Source organism: Hemiscyllium ocellatum, chromosome 24 (assembly GCF_020745735.1).
Source record: "Hemiscyllium ocellatum isolate sHemOce1 chromosome 24, sHemOce1.pat.X.cur, whole genome shotgun sequence".
NCBI classification, from domain to species: domain Eukaryota; kingdom Metazoa; phylum Chordata; class Chondrichthyes; order Orectolobiformes; family Hemiscylliidae; genus Hemiscyllium; species Hemiscyllium ocellatum.
The window spans coordinates 28071751-28093192 of NC_083424.1; the positions used below are offsets into that span (position 1 = coordinate 28071751).

General features: G+C 41.1%; 1 protein-coding gene across 1 annotated transcript in view; it reads left to right on the forward strand.

Annotated features, from left to right (window-relative positions):
• LOC132827340 (P2X purinoceptor 4-like) overlaps nt 1-21442 on the forward strand; it is a 56034-nt gene that overhangs the window by 18518 nt on the left and 16074 nt on the right. Inside the window, exons 4-8 of the mRNA XM_060843992.1 lie at nt 7179-7251; nt 11855-11951; nt 17720-17800; nt 17887-18028; nt 19367-19503. Coding sequence (XP_060699975.1) covers nt 7179-7251; nt 11855-11951; nt 17720-17800; nt 17887-18028; nt 19367-19503 — 530 coding nt within the window. The remainder of the gene's footprint in view (nt 1-7178; nt 7252-11854; nt 11952-17719; nt 17801-17886; nt 18029-19366; nt 19504-21442) is intronic.

A 21442-nucleotide genomic window follows, 5' to 3' on the forward strand; every position in this document is an offset into this window, starting at 1 on the left:
TCTGGATTACTTCTGGTACGACGAGCCAGTGAGGGCAGGAATAGGAGGATAGAGCAGATGAATGCATGGCTAAAGAGCTGGTGTATGGGAGAAGGATTCACATTTTTGGATCATTGGAATCTCTTTTGGGGTAGAAGTGACGTGTACACGAAGGATGGATTGCACCTAAATTGGAAGGGGACGAATATACTGGCAGGGAGATTTGCTAGAACTGCTTGGGAGGATTTAAACTAGTAAGGTGAGGGGGTGTGTGGGACCCAGGGAGATAGTGAGGAAAGGGATCAATCTGAGACAGGTACAGTTGAGAACAGAAGTGAGTCAAACAGTCAGGGCAGGCAGGAGCAAGGTAGGACTAATAAATTAAACTGCATTTATTTCAATGCAAGGGGCCTAACAGGGAAGGCAGATGAACTCAGGGCATGGTTAGGAACATGGGACTGGGATATCATAGCAATTACGGAAACATGGCTCAGGGATGGACAGGACTGGCAGCTTAATGTTCCAGGATACAAATGCTACAGGAAGGATAGAAAGGGAGGCAAGAGAGAGGAGGGGGAGGGAGTGGCATTTTTGATAAGGGATAGCATTACAGCTGTGCTGAGGGAGGATATTCCTGGAAATACATCCAGGGAAGTTATTTGGGTAGAACTGAGAAATAAGAAAGGGATGATCACCGTTTTGGAATTGTATTATAGACCCCCTAATAGTCAGAGGGAAATTGAGAAACAAACTTGTAAGCAGATCTCAGCTATCTGTAAGAATAGTAGGGTGGTTGTGAAAGGGGATTTTAACTTTCCAAACATAGACTGGGACTGCCATAGTGTTAAGGGTTTAGATAGAGAGGAATTTGTTAAGTGTGTACAAGAAAACTTTCTGATTCAGTATGTGGATGTACCGACTAGAGAAGGTGCAAAACGTGACCTACTCTTAGGAAATAAGGCAGGGCAGATGACAGGGCAGGGGGAGCACTTTGGGGCCAGCGACCATAATTCTATTCGTTTAAAATAATGATGGAAAAGGATAGACCAGATCTAAAAGTTGAAGTTCTAAATTGGAGAAAGGCCAATTTTGACGGTATTAGCAAGAACTTTTGGAAGCTGATTGGGGGTAGATGTTCGCAAGTTAAGGGACAACTGGAAAATGGGAAGCCTTCAGAAATGAGATAACGAGAATCCAGAGAAAGTACATTCCAGTTAGGGTGAAAGGAAAGGCTGGTAGGTATAGGGAATGCTGGGTGACTAAAGAAATTGAGGGTTTGGTTAAGAAAAAGAAGGAAGCATATGTAAGCTATAGAAAATAGGATAGATTGAATTAATCCTTAGAAGAGTATAATTAAGTAGGAGTATACTTAAGAAGGAAATCAGGAGGGCAAAAAGGGATCATGAGATAGCTTTGGCAAATAGAGTTTTTACAAATATATTAAGGACAAAAGGGTAACTAGGGAGGGAATAGGGTCCCTAAAGATCAGCAAGGCGGCCTTTGTGTGAAGCCGCAGAAAATGGGGGAGATACTAAATGAATATTTTGCTTCAGTATTTACTGTGGAAAAGGATATGGAAGATATGGACTGTAGGGAAATAGATGGTGACCTCTTGCAAATGTCCATATTACAGAGCGGAAAGTGCTAGATGTCTTGAAATGGGTATAGTTGGATAAATCCCTAGGACTTGATCAGGTGTACCCTAGAACTCAGTGGGAAGCTAGAGAAGTGATTGCTGGGCTTCTTGATGAGATATTTGTATCATTGTTAGTCACAGGTGAGGTGCTGGAAGACTGAAGGATGGCTAACGTGGTGCCACAGTTTAAGAAGGGTGGTAAGGACAAGCCCAGGAACTATAGACCAGTGAGCCTGATGTTGGTGGTGGGCAAGTTGTTGGAGGGAATCCTGAGGGACAGGATGTACATGTATTTGGAAAGCCAAGGACTGATTAGGGATGGTCAACATGGCTTTGTGCATGGGAAATAATGTCTCACAAACTTGATGGAGTTTTTTGAGGATTGATGAAGGCAGAGCAGTAGATGTGGTCTATATGGACTTCAGTAAGGCGTTCGACAAGGTTCCCCATGGGAGACTGATTAGCAAGGTGAGATCTCGCAGAATACAGGGAGAACTAGCCATTTGGATACAGAACTGGCTCAAAGGTAAAAGACAGAGGGTGGTGGTGGAGGGTTGTTTTTCAGACTGGAGGCCTGTGACCAATGGAGTGCCGCAAAGATCGGTGCTGGGTCCTCTACGTTTTTGTCATTTACAGAAAAGATTTGGATGTGAGCATAAGAGGTACAGTTAGTAAGTTTGCAGATGACACCAAAATTGGAGGTGTAGTGGACAGCGAAGAGGGTTACCTCACATTACAACAGGACCTTGATCAGATGGGCCAATGGGCTGAGAAGTGGCAGATGGAGTTTAATTCATATAAATGTGAGGTGCTGCATTTTGGGAAAGCAAATCTTAGCAGGACTCATACACTTAATGGTAAGGTCCTAGGGAGTGTTGCTGAACAAAGAGACCTTGGAGTGCAGGTTCATAGCTCCTTGAAAGTGGAGTCACAGGTAGATAGGATAGTGAAGAAGGTATTTGGCATGCTTTCCTTTATTGGTCAGAGTATTGAGTAAAGGAGTTGGGAGGTCATGTTGCGGCTGTACAGGACATTGGTTCGGCCACTGTTGGAATATTGCGTGCAGTTCTGGTCTCCTTCCTATCGGAAAGATGTGAAACCTGAAAGGGTTCAGGAAAGATTTAGAAGGATGTTACCAGGGTTGGATGATTTGAGCTGTGGGGAGATGTTAAACAGGCTGGGGCTGTTTTCTGTGGAGCGTCAGAGGCTGAGGGGTGACCTTATAGAGATTCACAAAATTATGAAGGGCATGGATAGGGTAAATAGGCAAAGTCTTTTCCCTGGGGTTGGGGAGTCCAGAACTAAAGGGTGAGAGGGGAAAGATATGAAAGAGACCTACAGGGCGACATTTTCACACAGAGGGTGGTATGTGTATGGAAGGAGCTGCCAGAGGAAGTGGTGGAGGCTGGTACAATTGCAACATTTAAGAGGCATTTGGATGGGTATATGAATAGGAAGGGTTTGGAAGGATATGGGCCGGGTGCTGGCAGGTTGGACTAGATTAAGTTGGGTTATCTGGTCGGCATGGACGGGTTGGACCATAGGGTCTGTTTCCATGCTGTACATCTCTATGACTCTATGCCCTCTAGTTCTGGACTCCCCCACCCCAGGAAAAGACTTTGTCTATTTACCCTATCCATGCCCCTCATGATTTTATAAACCTCTATAAGGTCACCCCTCAGCCTCTGACACTCCAGGAATACCAGGCCCAGCCTGTTCAGCCTCTCCCTATAGCTCAAATCCTCCAACCCTGGCAACATCCTTGTAAATCTTCGTCTTAATTTTTCCCAGCCAAATAGGCGATTAGCTCAGACAAAAGTAACAAAGGAATCTCACGGTGAACATGTTTAGTGTTCAAAATCTTGTATCACACTGTTTGATATTACCAAAGTTGTTTACTTTCTTTTGACTTTTTCTCAAGGTACCTATGGCTTTTTCAGAACATGGGAGCTAAATTGGGCACAACAAAACACTGAGGAAATCTAAGTAAACATTGTCAGTATTGTCTTTCTAAAATCCACATATTCTGTCACTCACTAATCTATTCCACTATCATATAATGTGACAATACTTTAAATGTTTGCAAAACCTTCCCATTCAAATCTTTTCCTGGTCCACCTTGTTTAACAATATGACAAAATAATGCTTTTTCAACAATATGATGTAATTGTATTTACTATGTTCAGCACCAGTGGAGGTTAAATAGAGTTTTAAATAACGTGAACCCAATAATGACACGTGAGCTCTGAATGGCAGGGAGCAATAGTACATGCTAAACTAGGGAGAGATTTCACCATGTTGGAATTTTAAATTAGGTAACAATTTTGAAATTATCATTGGCTTCTGAATTTCATATCCCATGCTGCATGTCAATAAACACGATGCTCACCCATGTGATTTAATCTCAACTCACTTCTTTAAAGGACCAATTCAAAGGTGGCAGTTGGAGGAGTTGGGATGTTTAGGAAAGAGTAACAATTGTACAAGATGGACTCGGGACACTCAAAGTTTTTGCCTTCATTTAATAATATCTCCTGTAAGGCACTGCTGGATATAGTAAGGAACTGGAAGGACCTCGTTTTCCATTGAAACCTGCTGCTATCAGAAAGAAGGCCTGGTTAAAGTTGGTGGAATGACTTGGCAGGAGTTTTGTACTTCACACCAAGATCCAATGCAGGATGTGGTCTAGTGACCTAACCATTTCAAGAAATACAAGCAGCTGTAAATTCATCGACATCCTGTAGCCACTCACTCTCATTATGTTTGTCAAGTCATTACATCAGTTTCTCACTTACTTAACTTGGGACGTTTAGTAATCACTTACTCACTTGCTCTGCATTTCCTCAACTTACCAGTTATCCATTCACCCCAATCAGCCACCAGCAGTAGGAGAACTACTGGGTTAAGACATGTTTTACAAAAATTCACAGACCTGTATTTCAATATTGCTGGAGAAGAGAGCATAAAAGACAAGGAGGGAAGAGAACCTGTTGTGGGCTGCTACAAATATTGCAACTGATATCAGAATAATATACCACAGAGATCAGTGACATATCTGCATCTCTAACCATTTGGTAACAAAGATACTGAGACCTTGCAGCTGCTTGGTGACAGCAATAAATATTTACATTCCGCATTTTATTGAAGACTCATGTAATGTTGAAGAAAACAAAGTGCTAGAGAAACTGAACATGTCTGGCAGCGAGAGAAACAAAGTTAACATTTTGAGTCCAATATGACTCATCAGACTTTGAAAGTTAACTTTATTTCTCTCTCCACAGATGCTGCCAAACTTGCTGCATTTCTCCAGCGCTTTGTTTTTACTTCAGATCTCCAGCATCCACTGTACTTCACTTTTATTCACATCATGTTACCTTCATTTTAGCAATGGATGCACTTGATCATTTTAATTATACTAAGTAATTTGCCATTGCAAATTCTAATTCTGCTTGGGCCATCACACACAGAATAGCAGTCCATGGACTAATTTGGTCACTGTTCCATGGAGGCACTTGTTTCTTCTCAGGGTGCACTGTTAAAGAACATAATCTTAGCAGGTATCAGCGCACTTTTGTTTAAATAGTTCCCATTGGAAGAGCAGAGTTTTCATTTGGAGTTTCACAGTTTACAAGTTAGTATGAGCAGAGTGTGTTGGCTGCAGTACCTGTGGAGAGTCAATGACTGAGGATGCACTCCACTCTAAGCTGTGTGCTGCTGGACACCATTGCTGAACCTCATGGGTCACTGATGCAAAAGATAACCCTGTAGATTTAGTAGCATATCTGCAGGGAATGAGCAATCACGTCACACGTGCATAACAGCAGAAAGGGTAGAGGAATCCAGATCATATTTAACATATTGATACATAGATGTCTTTAGCCAGACTGTGCTGCCCCCCTGCCTCCTGTATAACTTCACTTCCAGAAATCAAATACATTCGGTTCTGCTATAATGTGTGTTTCTTCAATGTGAGTTGTCTTTAACCCGATTTGAAGAATTTAGACCATTATTTGCAGAATGTGAACTTTCCTTACTGGTTATAATGCAATTTCAGTCCCATGAGGTTAAATAATGTGGCTGTTGCGCAATTTTCTTAACGCAAGATTGCACGAGAATGAAACTATCATGTTATATCAGAATTGACTGTGAATCAATGCACACCTTGTCCATAGCCATGCAGACTGGATTCCAACATTAACAGGATGACTTATCTTTTAGCCATGGCCTTTGTATGTGTCACAGATTTTATGAACATTTTCAGTGCTTGTGGATGAATGTGAAGACATGAATTGCTGGGGACCCATTGGTGGATGTGCAGTAAATGTTTAAGGGACAGCATGGCTTTGTGTTTGAGGAGCTGGGCCTGGTGATATGACACAATAAGATCCCTTTTAAGTTGTTATTTAGCACTGTTTTGCCTGAGGATCACCCAACTGGATAGAATGAGATCGATATAGTGTGCTTAATATCAGAAATTTAGCTTGTGTTTTGTGCCATGGCTGGCACATAGTACATGATCTGATTGGTACTATTTTGGAGTGACCTCTCTCACTATCTGGCAATCTCTCATTCTCTCCCTCCAACTATCTGCCACTTGTTGCTTCTCTGCTCCACTCATGGTTCCTTTTTAGTCCCTTTCTTGCATCCTGTCTCTGTGAGGGTTTCAGAGACCAAGTGGTGAGCAGGGAAGTGGAAGATAGGAGAAATTCTGTGGGAAAAGCCAGGAGCTGGAGTTAAGAGGAAATAGTTAACATATTTCTTATCAAAATTATAAATTTAAAACAAAGTTATTTCATTTATCAAAATAGGCATTTAGGAGTGTACAGTGTTTCAACTTAGAGTATAATGTTTTTAAATATTTAAAAATATAATTTAAATATTTGGGGTAGCACAGTGGCTCCGTTGTAGTACTGGTTCTTTAGAACACCAGCGTCCTGGATTTGATTGGGTCACACTGTCTGTGAGGAGTTTGCACATTTTTTCCGAGTCTGTGTGGGTTTCCTCCCACAGTCTAAAGATGTGCAATTTAGGTAGATTAGCCATGCTAAATTGCTTTGCATTGTCCAAGGATGTATAGGTTTGGTGAGTTAGCTGTGGTAAGTGTGGTGATAGGGTGGAGGTGGGTTTGGGAGGATTGCTGTTTGGAGGTTCAGTGCAGATTTGATGGGTCGAATGGCCTCTTTCTGTACTGCAGGGATTCTATTTTTTTGATGCAATGGTCCCAGAAAAGTAACTATAACTTTTACATTGGTTGCAATAGGAAAATCTGAATTGCTTAAAATTATTTCACCGAAAGTTGTACTTCTTAGGAATGTAACTACAAGTTTAAGTAAGGAATCACTATAGTTACTTTTAATTAAATCTTATTGATTAACAAAGTTTGAGTCCCTGGCAAGCCAAGCAGGGCCTGCAAGAGAACTCATGAGTCATCGTGCTTTGCCTGTCTACTCTCATATGGGTGTTCTGACAAATCAATTGTATATGATAGAAGTAGAGAATGAGGACTGTGTTTAATTTAACTTGTTTAAAAAGTTTGCTGAAAGATAATGTTTATCTTTTTCAGTTGCCAAATGAAAGTACAAGATGTAAATCAGACAGTGATTGTGCAGCTGGACAGCACAGTTCCCATAGTAACGGTATGTTCAATTTAATTGTACTGTCAGCCAGGATGCAGGGTGAAGTACTGATGGTAAACACTGCAGAGTTGATCCTTTATTGCTCTTAAACACAATATTTGTTTTTTTTCTAAAAATAAAAGTTCTTGGTTTTCAAATTTTGACTTTGAAAGTCATTTTTTTTAAAGTGCATGTGATAACAGAAACTTTGATAAACCTTGATCAAATCTGTATGTATGACGAACCCCACTCCTTTTATGTATCACTGAAGTTGTAATTTTCTATCTGGTTCATGGTATAACTAAATGAACCAAGTAATGGTCGAGAAAAGAACCAAAGTCAGGGTGCAAGCTTTTAAATCAGATGACCGCTTCATCCCTCCCTTTCTCTTCTTTCCACCAAACCCCCAACATCACCAACAGTGTTACATTGGAAATTGGGAATTTAGGGTTGGCCAACATCCAAAGCACAGGGCACTGTAATATTCATAACAATATACAAAGTAGGTGACTTTGCAAATCTTATAAACTGGTTGGACAGTTGTAGGATTAAGCAAAGTCTGAAAGAGGCAAAGTGTTCATACTTTGAGGTCTGGAGGTAGATTGAATTTGACTTTAGTCTTTATTTAAATGCAGTGTGAAGGCAAAATGGAGGAGAGCAGGTAGGATATTAGATTTGCTCCTTAGAAGTAAGAAGAATGTGAAGTCTTAACAACTCAGACTATAATACTGATTGACCTTCAGGTCTCCAGTTTTTTTTCCACACATGCTCAGCAGGAAAAGCATCCACCACTGAAAACACCTTTAATTTATTTTACCTTAAACTCTATTGTGCCTTAGATCTAACAACGTATCCTTTCAACCTTGGATCATACTGAAAATGATGTGGAGGTGCAGGTGTTTGACAGGGGTGGACAAAGTTAAAGATTACATGACACCAGATTTTAATCCAACTGGTTTATTTGAACAGGACTCTCCTGCTCCTTGGATGCTGCCTGATCAGCTGTGCTTTTCCAGCACCACACTTTTTGACTCTGATCTCCAGAATCTGCGGTCCTTACTTTCTCCTAGAGGTTTATTTAGAAATTATTTCCAAATTACAGATTTGTATTTGCAGAAACATTTCTATTGTGTTCAAAAAGCACACAATCTGTAGGCAGGCAGTCCATGTGACGTTTTATAAATTCCTACTTTGGAAAAAGAATCGGTCTGACTCAAGGCTGGAATATAGACAGACTCTAACCTAACACCTTTAATGCATTTTCTGAGCTGAAATGTCACCATCTTTCATTAAAATTTAAGTTATCTCGGGAATGTGACTTGAAAGAAGTTCTGGGATTTACATATTAATGAATCGAAACCTGTAACCCATTCTAAGTGATTAGAGACTTAAAGCCACCTCGGTTGTTGAATACATGGCACCAGTTGTATGACACCTTGATCTTTTTCTATAAATTTTGTGTCCTATGATCCTGCCCCACTAGTTACCCGACAGAGAAGCAGCGCTTTGAAAGCTTGTAATTTCAAATAAATCTGTTGGACTGTAACCTGGTGTTGTGTGATTTTTTTTAACTTTATACTGAAAATAGCATTGTGCATTCCTGACCTCTCATTGGTGGAAAAATACCATGCTTATGAAACATGTAATTCTGCCCAAAGCGACTCATTTTTCTCCATCATGAGATATACCACAACACAGAAGCAAAAATCAGTCCACAAATAAATAGGAGCAAATTACTGCAGATGCTGGAGTCTGTACTGAAAAAAAAATCGCTGGATATCACAGCGGGTCAGGCAACATCCAAAGAGAGAAAGCAAGCTAACGTTTTGAGTTTAGATTACAGATGGTCGGCATGGACGAGTTGGACCGAAGGGCCTGGTTCTGTACTGTACAATTCTGAGACTATGACTGTATGAGGTGAAGTGCACAGGGGGCAGTGTTTATGTAATAATTGGAGGGTGGCGGAGATGGGGATTTTAATAGTTCAGATTAAGTGATGATAATGTAGATCTGAACTACAACCCATCCTTTCTCCACCCCAGCTATTGCATAAATCCCGCACAACTGTGTGGTGCGATTCTTGCTCAGCAGCAGTAAGATGCCAGTTAACAGGAATTAAGTGCTTGTAAAACACCTCGTTAATACAATTCCCGTCATTAATATTCACACTTTACCAAACTCTCCAAACAAGTTAGATTGTCAGGAAAACTTAGCAGGGAAGCCAGTGTGCATATCTGGCAGTTTCAGCTCGATACTTGCTCTAAACCACCTCAGTCTTGAAGACAGGCACCAACAGCTCAGGGGTCAATCCACAGGAACTGGGTGGAATCCTCTGTCAGCTACATATAAGGTATCCAGCATCTTCCAACCCAGTACAACCACCATGACAGGTCCATGATACACTGGTAGGTGACTTATGTGCACACAGATGAACAACAAAGTGGATTGGTAACTAGCATCAAAAAGGTTGCACAGGGACACCTTTGCAGATGCACGGCCCCTCAGAATTCATGAGATGTGCAGGAGGCTCAGATTTTTCTGACCTAGACTTCATTTATTGGCCATGAGTGAGTTGCACTGCTGACCTAGGCTCTCTATGTTGTGGCACACTAAGACTGAAATGTGCTGAATAATGGAGTGGGACCTGAAGGCTGTGCAAGTGAGAGTCCATCCTCTCTGTGGTTGTCAAAGTTACTGTGGTGTTGAATTTCTTTGAGACCAATTGCTTCCTAGGGAGTGACAGTTGACCTGTGTGACACCCATAAATGCATCAGAATAGTGACTGATTCCATCTGTGCAAAATCACTGGCTACTTTTGTTCCCCCAAGATGAGGTCAGTGCTGCAGCTTGGAAGGTTGGATTCTGGAATAAAGCTGGTTTTCTCCAGGTACAGGATGCCACCAACTGTACACATGTACTGAAAGGGCCATATTATAATGCAGTGGAATTCATCAACAGGAAGCAGTTCTATTCATTCCATGTTCAGGTTATAGGTGATCACAATTCCACCTCCTGGAGGTGTGTGCCTGCTACCCTGGCAGCTGTCATACATCCTGAAATACTCTTATGAGCTGGTGTGTTTGAGGATACACAGGTCTGACAAGGCTGATTTCTGGGTGACAAGGGCTACCTACTGTGACCTGGGCTCAATATTCCCCATTGCACAGTCTCCTGACTGATGTGCAGCATAGGTTTAATGTTGCCCATGCTAAGGTTGTGGTGGAGCAAAATATTGGACAGCTGAAGGTGCAGAACTGCTGCTTGATGGGTTGTGCTGGGGTGGGAGATCATGACCTGGGAGCAGGGGGTAGGCAATGCAGCCTCTTGAGCCTGCTCCACCATTTAATATGATCATGGCTGATCTCATCTTGCATTAACTCCACTTTTCTTCCTGCTTCTCATAACCTTTCAACATGTTACTAACTAAAAATACTTCTCCTTAGATTTACTGAACGTCCCAGTGTCCATCACACTTTGGGGTAGGGAATTTCATAGATTTACAACCCTTTGAGATAAGTAATTTCTGCTCATCTCTGTTTAAACCTGCTAAACTTTATCTTAAAATTATGACCTCTTGTTCTAGATGGCCCCACAATAAGAAACATTCTTTCTAAATCTACTTTGTCAATCCCTTTTTGCATGTTTTTTCTTCAACTAGATCTTCTCATTCTTCTAAACCCGAGCAAGTGCATACCTTAGCAGTTCAATCTCTCCTCAAAACAGAGCTTTTTTTCTCTGGAATTAATCTAGTGAATTCCCTCTGAACTGCTTAATAACTCAAATATATCCCTTCTCATGCAAGGGAACCAAAACTATAGCAGTAATCCCGGTGCAGTTTCACTATTACCTTGTACGGTTGCAGCAAACATCCCTATTATCATCTGTGCAGCACCTTATCAAATGCCATCTGGAAGTCCATTTATACCACATCTGCAGGATCCCTATTATCCACTTTACCTGTTCTTTGAATAACTCTAGCAAATCAGTCAAATATGATTTATCCCTCATCAAACCATGCCGACTCTGATGGATTGTGCTTTTACTTTCTCAAACACCTATTATTACTTCCTTAAGAATGGATTCTATTTCCTTCTGACAGATGTTAAACTAACTGATCTATAGTTTTCTACTTTCTGCATCCCTACCTTTTTTGAACGAGGGTGTATTATTATATTTTCCCAATTCACAAGAGTCTTTCCCGCATTCATGGAATTTTGGAATATTATAATCAGCAGAGCCACTATCTTTGATACCACTTCCTTTAAGACCCTAGAATATAGGCCATCAGGCTCTGGCAACTTGTCTGTCTTCGATCCCAGTTGTTTGCTCTGTACTTTTCACTAATGATTGAGTGTTGTAAGTTCCACCCTTTCTCCAGTCTTGGCACTAACTGTTATTATTAGGAAGGTATTAGTGTCCTCCACCATGAACACTGAGGCGAATATTGATTTAGATGAGTGTTCTCTACCATTAACTCCCCAGTATACTGCATAAGTCAGTTTCTACGTAAGAGTAGATTTTTCTTTATAATATTTCTTTTTAACTACTTAGATTTCTGTTGACAATAGACAGGTGTCCCTTTTTAGTTACAAATGTTATTGTGACTTTTTATTTTTATTTTTAGGGATTTTAACTGGAAAATGTGTCCACTATGATGTAAATGTGAAAACTTGTGAGATTTTTGCTTGGTGTCCTGTGGAGAATGATACAGTTATTCCCAAGTAAGTAAAATATTAGTTAAAAGTCTTATTAATAATTACCAATTAAATAATGGCCAGAAAATGTACAATATTGTGGGTGGCACGGTGGCTCAGTGGTTAGCACTGCTGCTTCACGGCGCCAGGGACCCAGGTTCAATTCCAGCCTTGAGTAACTGTCTGTGTGGAGTTTCCACATTCTCCCTGTGTCTGTGGGGGTTTCCTCTGGATGCCCCGGTTTCCTCCCACAGTTTAAAGATGTGTAGGACAGGTGAATTGACCATGCTAAATTGCCCATAGTATTAGGTGCTTTAGTGAGAGGAAAATGGGTCTGGGTGGGTTATTCTTCGGAGGGTCGGGGTGGACTTGTTGGGCTGAAGGGCCTGTTTCCACACTGTAGAGAATCTAATTTAATCATTCAAAATCTATGAGCCTTTTCAAGATTCTGTGTCTGGTATGCTTTCCTTTATTGAGTACAGGAGTTGGGAGGTCATGTTGCGGCTGTACAGAACATTGGTGAGGCCACTGTTGGAATATTGCATGCAATTCTGGTCTCCTTCTTATCGGAAGGATGTTGTGAAACTTGAAAGGGTTCAGAAAAGATTTACAAGGATGTTTCCAGGGTTGGAGAATTTGCGCTACAGGGAGAGGCTGAATAGGCTGGGGCTGTTTTCCCTGGAGCGACAGAGGCTGAGGGGTGACCTTATAGAGATTTATAAAATCATGAGGGGCATGAATAGGATAAATAAAGTCTTTTCCCTGGGGTCAGGGAGTCCAGAACTAGAGGGCATAAGTTTAGGGTGAGAGGGGGAAGATATAAAAGAGACCTACGGGGCAACTTTTTCACGCAGAGGGTGGTGCGTGTATGGAATGAACTGCCAGAGGATGTGGTGGAGAAAGATATTGTCAAGTCTTGGAGGGGAGAGGGTTGATGTGGCCCTTTTGCAGGGGTCGCACCTAGCTGATGTGGGGCGCTTGGGAGTGTGGCAGGGAGGATTTGGTTGGGTGTTCTTTTCATCCTTCAGCTCGAGGGATGGGGGAGTGGCCATTCTTATTTGGGAGGGGTCTTCCATTCCTGGTGTTGGTCCGGATGAAGGGTGAGTCTGGACGGTTTGTGATACTTGGGGCTCTATGGTGTGGGTTTTGGGTATGTACTGCCCCCCCGTCCCTTGCACATCCTTTTCGGTTCGTAGCGGATGTGTTCTCCAGGCTGACAGCCCTTGGGCTATGTCACATAGTTGTCGGGGGAGATTTTAATTGTGTTTTTGACCCCGAGGTGGACAGGGTGCCTATGTGCTGTGCGAGCGTGTCTCTGCAATCTAGGAAGCTGGTTGATTTGGGTGGGGAGCTGGGACTGGTGGATGTGTGTGGGGTGTCTTCACCTTGAGGGTGGAGATTTCTTTTTTTTTACTCTGACCCACACCGGGTGCCAAGCCAGAGTCAGTGTGCTTTTTGTCCCCTCAACCTTTCTGGATTTGGTGCTCTCCTGTAAGGTGGGGAGTGTGGCTGTTTCTGATCATGCGGCAGTCTATGTGGAGGTGGTGGGATGGACCCCCGGTGCTGGTGTGTGGATCCTTTCCTGTTGAGGGATGGTGGGCTTGTGGAGTGCATCTTGCAGGGGTTTGAAGCTTTCTGGGACATTGGTGTGGGTGCGGCCAGCGGCCCATCGGTGATGTGGGGGGACTGCTTAGGCGTATGCATGCGGCCTGATTGTTTCGTGTTCTGTGACCCGGTGAGGACGGAGGGGAGGGTCTGCTTGGGGCTCGCCTGGGGACGGCCAAGTCAGAGTGTGCTGATGGGCTATCCATGATTAAGTTGTGGTGGATTGCAGCCTTGGGTGCTGCTCTAGCTTGGGCAACGGAGAGGGAGATGCTGTTTGTGAAGCAGAGATTGTTTGGTTGAGGCGGTGAGCCGGGCAAGTGTCTGGCATGTCTTGCAGGAGGGAGGAGAGCTCCCCGGTCCATTGCATCTACTGGAAATGGTGCTGGTATTTTGACTAGTGACCCTGGGAAGACTAGCTCAGCCTTTGGAAAGTTTTTGTTTTGAGTTGTGCCGGTTGGGGGGCTGCGCAGATGGAGCGAGGAGGATAGAGTCCTTTTTTGGGAATCTGGACCTTTCAGGCGTGGCCTCGTACCAAATACTCAATATAAGACATTCTGTTGCAACAATTACTTTTTGCTTCTCTAAGTTAACTCCAACTTTACCTTACTTCATTTAACCTCACTTTACCATAGTTTAACTGAAGTCACATTTACCCTTAATTTAACTTTTAATTATTAGTTTGGCTTGAAACAAATATAACCCAATTCAAATTAAGTGCCCAACTTCGCTCTCAGTGTAGATCTTGCTTTGTGGTTCTTTGCCTCCTCTGAAGATGACTTCATGCTTCTCAAATGTGGTCTCGAAGGCTGACTCCTGAGAAGTTCTTTGTTCTGTTAACTTTTACCACAAGAAAAGTGCTCATTTGCAGAAACTGCTCTGGCACTCAGCCAATTAATTGACCAAATCTTGATCACAATGTTCAATCCCAGCCATTGTTGTATCAACCACTGGAAAGTCTACAAAAAGGAATGAAACATGATACATTACATTGACAAATACTTGAAATGACAAACACAACCCTGTTGACACAGCCAAGTCCTCCTTACTGTCATGTGGGGGGGCTAGTGTCAAAATTGGGAGAGCTGCCAAGTAACAGCCTGATATAGGCATACTCATTGAATCAGATCTTTCAATGTCCCAGATAACACCATTACCATCTTTAGCCAATCTGATTCACTCCCTGATGTCAAGGAATGATTGGAGGTAGTGGAGGCTCTGACAATGGAACTAGAGATTTGTGCTCCAAACTGCTGCAATCCTAGTCAAGTGGGTCTAGTTCAGCTACAAAATTGGTATCTATCTGGCAATTGCCCAGGTATATCCTGTACACAAGAAGTAGGACAAATTCAACCTGGCCAATTACCGCCCCATCAGTCTAATTTTGATCATTAGTAAAGTGATAGGTGGTGTCATCAAGAATGCCATCAAGCAGCTCTTGCTCAGGAACAATCTGCTCACTGACACTCAGTTTCATTTTATTTAGGAATCATATCTAGAACAAAGGAATATGATTGAGGTGGTTGAAGATCAGTCATTTCAACTTCAGGAATTCCTCAGGGAGAATTCCTACCCCAATCAACTCCAAACTTGGTGGTATGGGGACAGTGAAAAAGGTTATCTCAGAGTCCAGTGGGATCTTGATCAGTTGGGCTGATGAGCCAAACAGTGACAGATGGAGTTTAATTTAGATAAATGTGAGGTTTTGCATTTTGGGAAGGCAAATCAGGACAGGACTACACAATTAATGGTTGGGTCCTGGGAAGTGTTGCCAAACCAAGAGGCATTGGAGTGCAGGTTCATAGTTCCTTGAAGTTGGAGGCACAGACAGGTAGGGTAGTGAAGAAGGTGTTTGGTACACTTGTCTTTATTGGTCAGTGCATTGAGTAGAGGAGTTGGGATGTCATGTTGCGGCTGTGCAGGACATTGGTCAGATGACTTTTGGAATAACGTGTTCAATTCTGGGCCTCCTGCTGTAGGAAAGACATTGTTAAACTTAAAAGGATTCAGAAAAAGAATTACAAGGATGTTGCCGAGGTTGGAGGATTTGAGGGGGGCTATTTTCCTTGGAGTGTCAAAGGCTGAGGGGTGACCTTATAGTGGTTTATAAAATCATGAGGGACATGGATAGGTAAATACAAAGGTCTTTTTCCCAGGATAGGAGTGTGTAAAACCAGAGTGCTTGGGTTAAGATAGAACATAGAAAAATACAGCGCAGTACAGGCCCTTTGGCCCTCGATGTTGCGCCGATCCTAGCCCACCTAACCTACACTAGCCCACTATCCTCCATATGTCTATCCAATGCCCGTTTATATGCCCATAAAGAGGGACAGTCCACCACTGCTACTGGCAGGGCATTCCATGAACTCACGACTCGCTGAGTAAAGAATCTACCCCCAATATCTGTCCTATACCTACCACCCCTTAATTTAAAGCTATGCCCCCTCGTAATAGCTGACTCCATACGTGGAAAAAGGTTCTCATGGTCAACCCTATCTAAACCCCTAACCATCTTGTACACCTCTATCAAACCTTCTTTTCTCCAATGAAAACAACCCCAAGTGCCTCAGCATTTCCTCATACGATCTTCCTACCATACCAGGCAACATCCTGGTAAACCTTCTCTGTACCTGTTCCAGTGCCTCCACATCCTTCCTATAGTATGGCGACCAAAACTGCACACAATACTCCAGATGCGGCCGCACCAGAGTCTTATACAACTGCAACATGACCTCAGGACTCCGGAACTCAATTCCTTTACCAATAAAAGCCAGTACGCCATATGCCTTCTTCACAGCACTATTTACCTGGTGGCAACTTTCAGAGATCTGTGTACATGGACACCAAGATCCCTCTGCTCATCCATACTACCAAGTTTCCGACCATTAGCCCAGTACCCCATCTTCTTGTTACTCTTACCAAAGTAAATCACTTCACACTTACCTACATTGAACTCCATTTGCCACCTTGCTGCCCAGCTCTGCAGCTTATCTATTCCCGCTGTAACCTGCCACATCCTTCCTCACTGTCAACAACTCCACCGACTTTCGTATCATCCACAAACTTGCTCACCCAACCTTCTAGCCCCTCCTCCAGGTCATTTATAAAAATGACAAACAGTAATGGTCCCAAAACAGATTCTTGCGGAAAGATGAGAGGTGAAAGATATAAAAGGGACATAAGGGCAACTTTTTCATGCAGAGAGTGGCGTATGTATGGAATGAACTGTCAGAGGAACTGATGGAGGCTGCTACAATTACAACATTTAAAAGGCATTTGGATGGGTATACGAATAGGAAAAGTGTAGACGTTTATGGATCAAATGTTAGCAAATGGAACTAGATTAATTTAGGTTATCTGGTCAGCATGGATGAGTTGGGCCAAAGGGTCTATTTCCATGCCATACAATGCTATGACTCTACAATAAATTTTGAAAGTGGTGGTGTCAGAATGGTGCAGCAGTGGCATTTTGGACCCATAACCCAGAAGTCACTGGATCAAAGTCATCCTCTGCTATTTGCATGCCCCTGTTAATCCTGTGAGCATGCACATTCCCAGGGAATATTACTTAGAAAATATCTAAACTTTGATAGTGGAGTGCTGTAATGGTGTCGTGGTAATGTCCCTACCTGTGAATCAGTAGGACTGGGTCCAAGCCCCACCTTCTATAGAGTTGTATCGTAACATCTCTGAACAGGTTCATGAGAAATTATCTAAACTCTGAAAGTGGTAGTATCCCTTGTTCTGAGCCAGAAAGCCTCAATCATGTCCCAGTTGCTTCAGAGGTGTTTAATAATAATCCCTGAAGAGGTTGATCAGAAAATAAATAAGGGAGTGATTGCAGACTTATCAGTGGCCATCTAAGTGCCTGTAGGATTCTTGGTTCTGTTAGGCAGTTCTGCAACCGGTGAGCGAAACATTGTCAATTCCAGAAGATTGGATCTCTTAATTAAGTCAATTGCTAGTTTTCTATTTTCAGAGATAGATTACCTTGAACCTTGACATCATCTTCAGTATGAAGGAATGGGTGTAGATATGTGGCATACTTCTACTTATTTAATTATAACTAGCAAGAATTCAATTTTCATGGAATACATGGGTGAAACAGAAGGAAATCAAAAAGCATTGAAAGGAAAATTAAATACAAGTATGGTGGTATTCATATTCATGTTGTAAATGTTTTTGGTTCATAGTCCTGCAATTCTTGGAGCAGCTGAGAACTTCACAGTGTTAATAAAGAACAGCATTACCTTTCCTAAGTTCAATTTTTCAAAGTAAGTATAACAATACTTTGAATTGCTGATTTGTACATATACGCAATATAGTAATAAACTGACAGATTTATTTTCTATTACTGTAGGAGAAATATTTTGACAAATGCAACTGCAACCTACTTAAAATCTTGTATATTCAATCGAAATACTGACCCTTTCTGTCCAATATTTCGTCTTGGGGATATGGTTCAAGAAGCAAGAGAGGATTTTCAAAAATTAGCTGTTCAGGTTTGTTTTGCATTGCTCAGATAGAATCTGTTTAAGACCTCAACATCTTCATCTAGTAGGCCTTAACAGACCTCTACTGTTTAAATGATAGAGTCTCCCTCATGAGCACTACACAAAAATAGCAGTTTCTCAAGAAATTTATTTTCTAATTATGATAGCTAAACTTCTGAATAATTAACATCCTGTGCATAAAAACGTAATATTTTATATTTTTTAAAAATATAATTCTTGATAATCAAAAGACCTGGATTCAAACATGGTTATGATCTAACAAAACAAATAACTACTGATTTAAAAAGGGGTGAAAAGGAAGTCTAAATTATAATTTTAAAGAATGACACTGAATAGGACAATTTTCTAACTTATTGTTAGAATTGACATTTCATAAATTAATCTCCGTTCTTATTTGCCTATAATAGTCTTGATTTTCCTCCTTTCTTCTCCTATCTCTCTGTGACTCTAATTTACAATACATGTGCTGTGATGAATTGTCGGACATTTAATCTCTTCCTTACTGTCTTTTTTTTTCTCTGTCACCTGAAAGCACTGATTTATTTGTTGCCAAATGGCTATCCTTCACCTACAGAAGTGACAACAGTGATGACAATATGACAACTGACAAAATTATGGTAGAATGCTTTGAAGGTGCCAGTGTTGAACTGGGGTGTACAAAGTTAAAAATCACACAATGCCAGATTATACTTCAAGACGTTTATTTGGAAGCACTAGCTTTTGGAACACTGCTCCTTCATCAGGTGGTAGAATGCAGCACATTACACTGGCTGTCTTTGGTCTACTCAACCAAATTCTCCTCGTCATTCTTAATTTTTCATTGTTTTGTTCTGTTTTGCTTTCTAACTCACTTTTTTCAGATTTTTTTTTCATTTCTTGCTTCTGAAAGTTATCACTTTTCACTCTTCAACCATTTAGTTTTCACTGTACATGCTACAGAATGAGAAAGATGGGAGTTCTTGATTAGCTGGGGAGTGAGAAGTTGACAAGTTAAACAGTGGCCAATGTTATCTTACTGTCCTAGATAGTTGTATCGTTTTCACATGATCAAATGACTGTTGGCACAGGAGTCCCCTCTGATGTCCCATCATAGCAGACCCCAATCCTATCATTTTATGATATATACATACTTTTAGCAGAAATTACTAGACCTAATATTTGAGCGAGAGAATATTTTTGATTTCTAGACACCAAGTCTTTCAAAATGGAGTTCTCATTACAGTGAAATTATAGCAAGACAAAATATCTAGATGTCAGTAAAGACAGAGAATTGAATGGACTTTTATTTCATACACAATCTATCCTTTGATATTATCTGTTTTACAGGGTGGAGTGATGGGGATTTTAATAGAGTGGAACTGTAATCTGGACCAATCATCATCTAAGTGCATTCCAAAATATGTCTTTCGGCGCCTTGACAACAGAGACTTTGCTGCAACAGTATCGCCTGGGTACAATTTTAGGTATATACTCACTTAAAAAGTATTTATCAAATAAAGGTCAAAAAACTGCAAAATACATTTCAATATTTCAGCTTCTCTAAGGGTTCAGTACCTTCCCACTGTGGTGTTAAAGTCTGAAATCCAGGACCACAATGTCTAGTCTTAATCCTTTGGAGCTTGAGTAGTGGAGGGGGAGGAGAAGAAACCAACAAGGTTTGTTCTCCTATTCTGATGAAAAGTAATTTACCGGAGAGGTTTCTGTGTTTACAGATGATGCCGGACCTGCTGAGCGTTTTCAGCTTTGTTTGTTTGTTTTTATATTACACTCCCTGTTTCATTGTTGTAGGCGGGATGTACATTTGTGGGTGTTTGAAGAAAGGAAGATCATTTTGATTATGAATAGCTGAGTGATCCAATGATTATCATTTCAAAGGAATGGCGAAAGTAAAGAGTATACCTCTGCTGAGTTCAATTAACTCAAGAATAGAACCTGCAACTTTGTCTTTAAAGACCAACAGGCACTTCTGTGGATAGGGTGCATCATCAAGTAACAATATTTGATTGGATTTTAAAAAGTTTCTGTCCTAGTTTTGTAAGTTGTTGTTGACTGTTAATTCTTGTTTTTGTAGGGCTGTTTAACTTGACTGGCATTCTTTCAAAAGAGTATTACCTAGAACCTGTGTGCAAGTTTTTCTTGTGGCTGAACATTCCTTCCAGCAATGCATTTGGAAAAGACAAACTCCAAAAATTATCATTTTCTGATTAACCAAAGTAATTTCTATCATTAGTATAGATAAATCTAAATCCATTAATTAGAGATTTTGTTTGGCAGAGTACTTAATTCTTTGAAATTAGAGTTAAATGCAGGGATATACCCTGGATATCCCATTGTGATAAGTATCCAGACAAAAAAAACAGAAAAAGGAAGAATGGCAGAAGATTGACAAACGGTGAATACTATCGTTGTCTCCTAAGAAAAAGATCAACGAAAATGCAGAGAATTATAGACTAGCTAGATTACCATCAGTTTTAGGAAAGCTGCTACAAGATTTATTAAAAGATCAGGTAACAAAATATCTAGAGGCAAATAATCCGCATGAATTTTGAAAGCATGTTTAACCATCTTTATTAAATTCCTTGTCCTTATCGATTATTTGTAATTTTTTTCAATGCAGTGGATATAATAAACATGGAGATTCTGTAAAATACAACTTGAGAAACTCATGTAAACTGCCAGCATGTAGATTCAGCATCAATGCAGGAGAATGCATTGAAATATGTTACATAAAAGAAACCAAAGGTAGAAGTTAAGGAAAGTTTTTTTTCTGGACTTGGAGAGAGTGGGAAGTGGTGCATCATGCGGATAGGTACTGGGACCACTTATAATTCATAGAAATGATGAACCATTTGTTCAAACATTAGAGAAGCACTGGCAAAACTCAGATTATACCAGGTTCGGGATATTGCTATAAGTTGTAAGACTGAACCAAATTACAGGATATATGTAAGTAGGTTTGTAGAGTGAATTACAAATTCACGAGCAAAATGTGAAGTGATTCATTTTTGTGGGAATAATAATGAATATACATTCATTAGAAGGTGAGAAATAAAATAAGGTGGAGATGTGCTGAGATTTGGGAACATAGAATTATATAGCACAGGAATGGGGGGGTTCAGCCCACAATGTTGTGCAGAACATGATGGCAAATTAAACTAATCTGTTCTGCCTGCCTTTGGTCCATATCCTTCTATTCCTTGCATATTAATGTGCTTATCTACAAGTCCATTAAATGCCCTTATTATATCTGGCACCACCACCACCCCTGGCAAGGTGTTCCTGACCTCCCACTCACTGTGTAAAAACTCACATCTCCTTTGAACTTTCTCTCTCACCTTAAGTGTATGCCCCTAGTATTAAACATTTCAACTCTGGGAAAAACAATTCTGACCTATCTGTGTA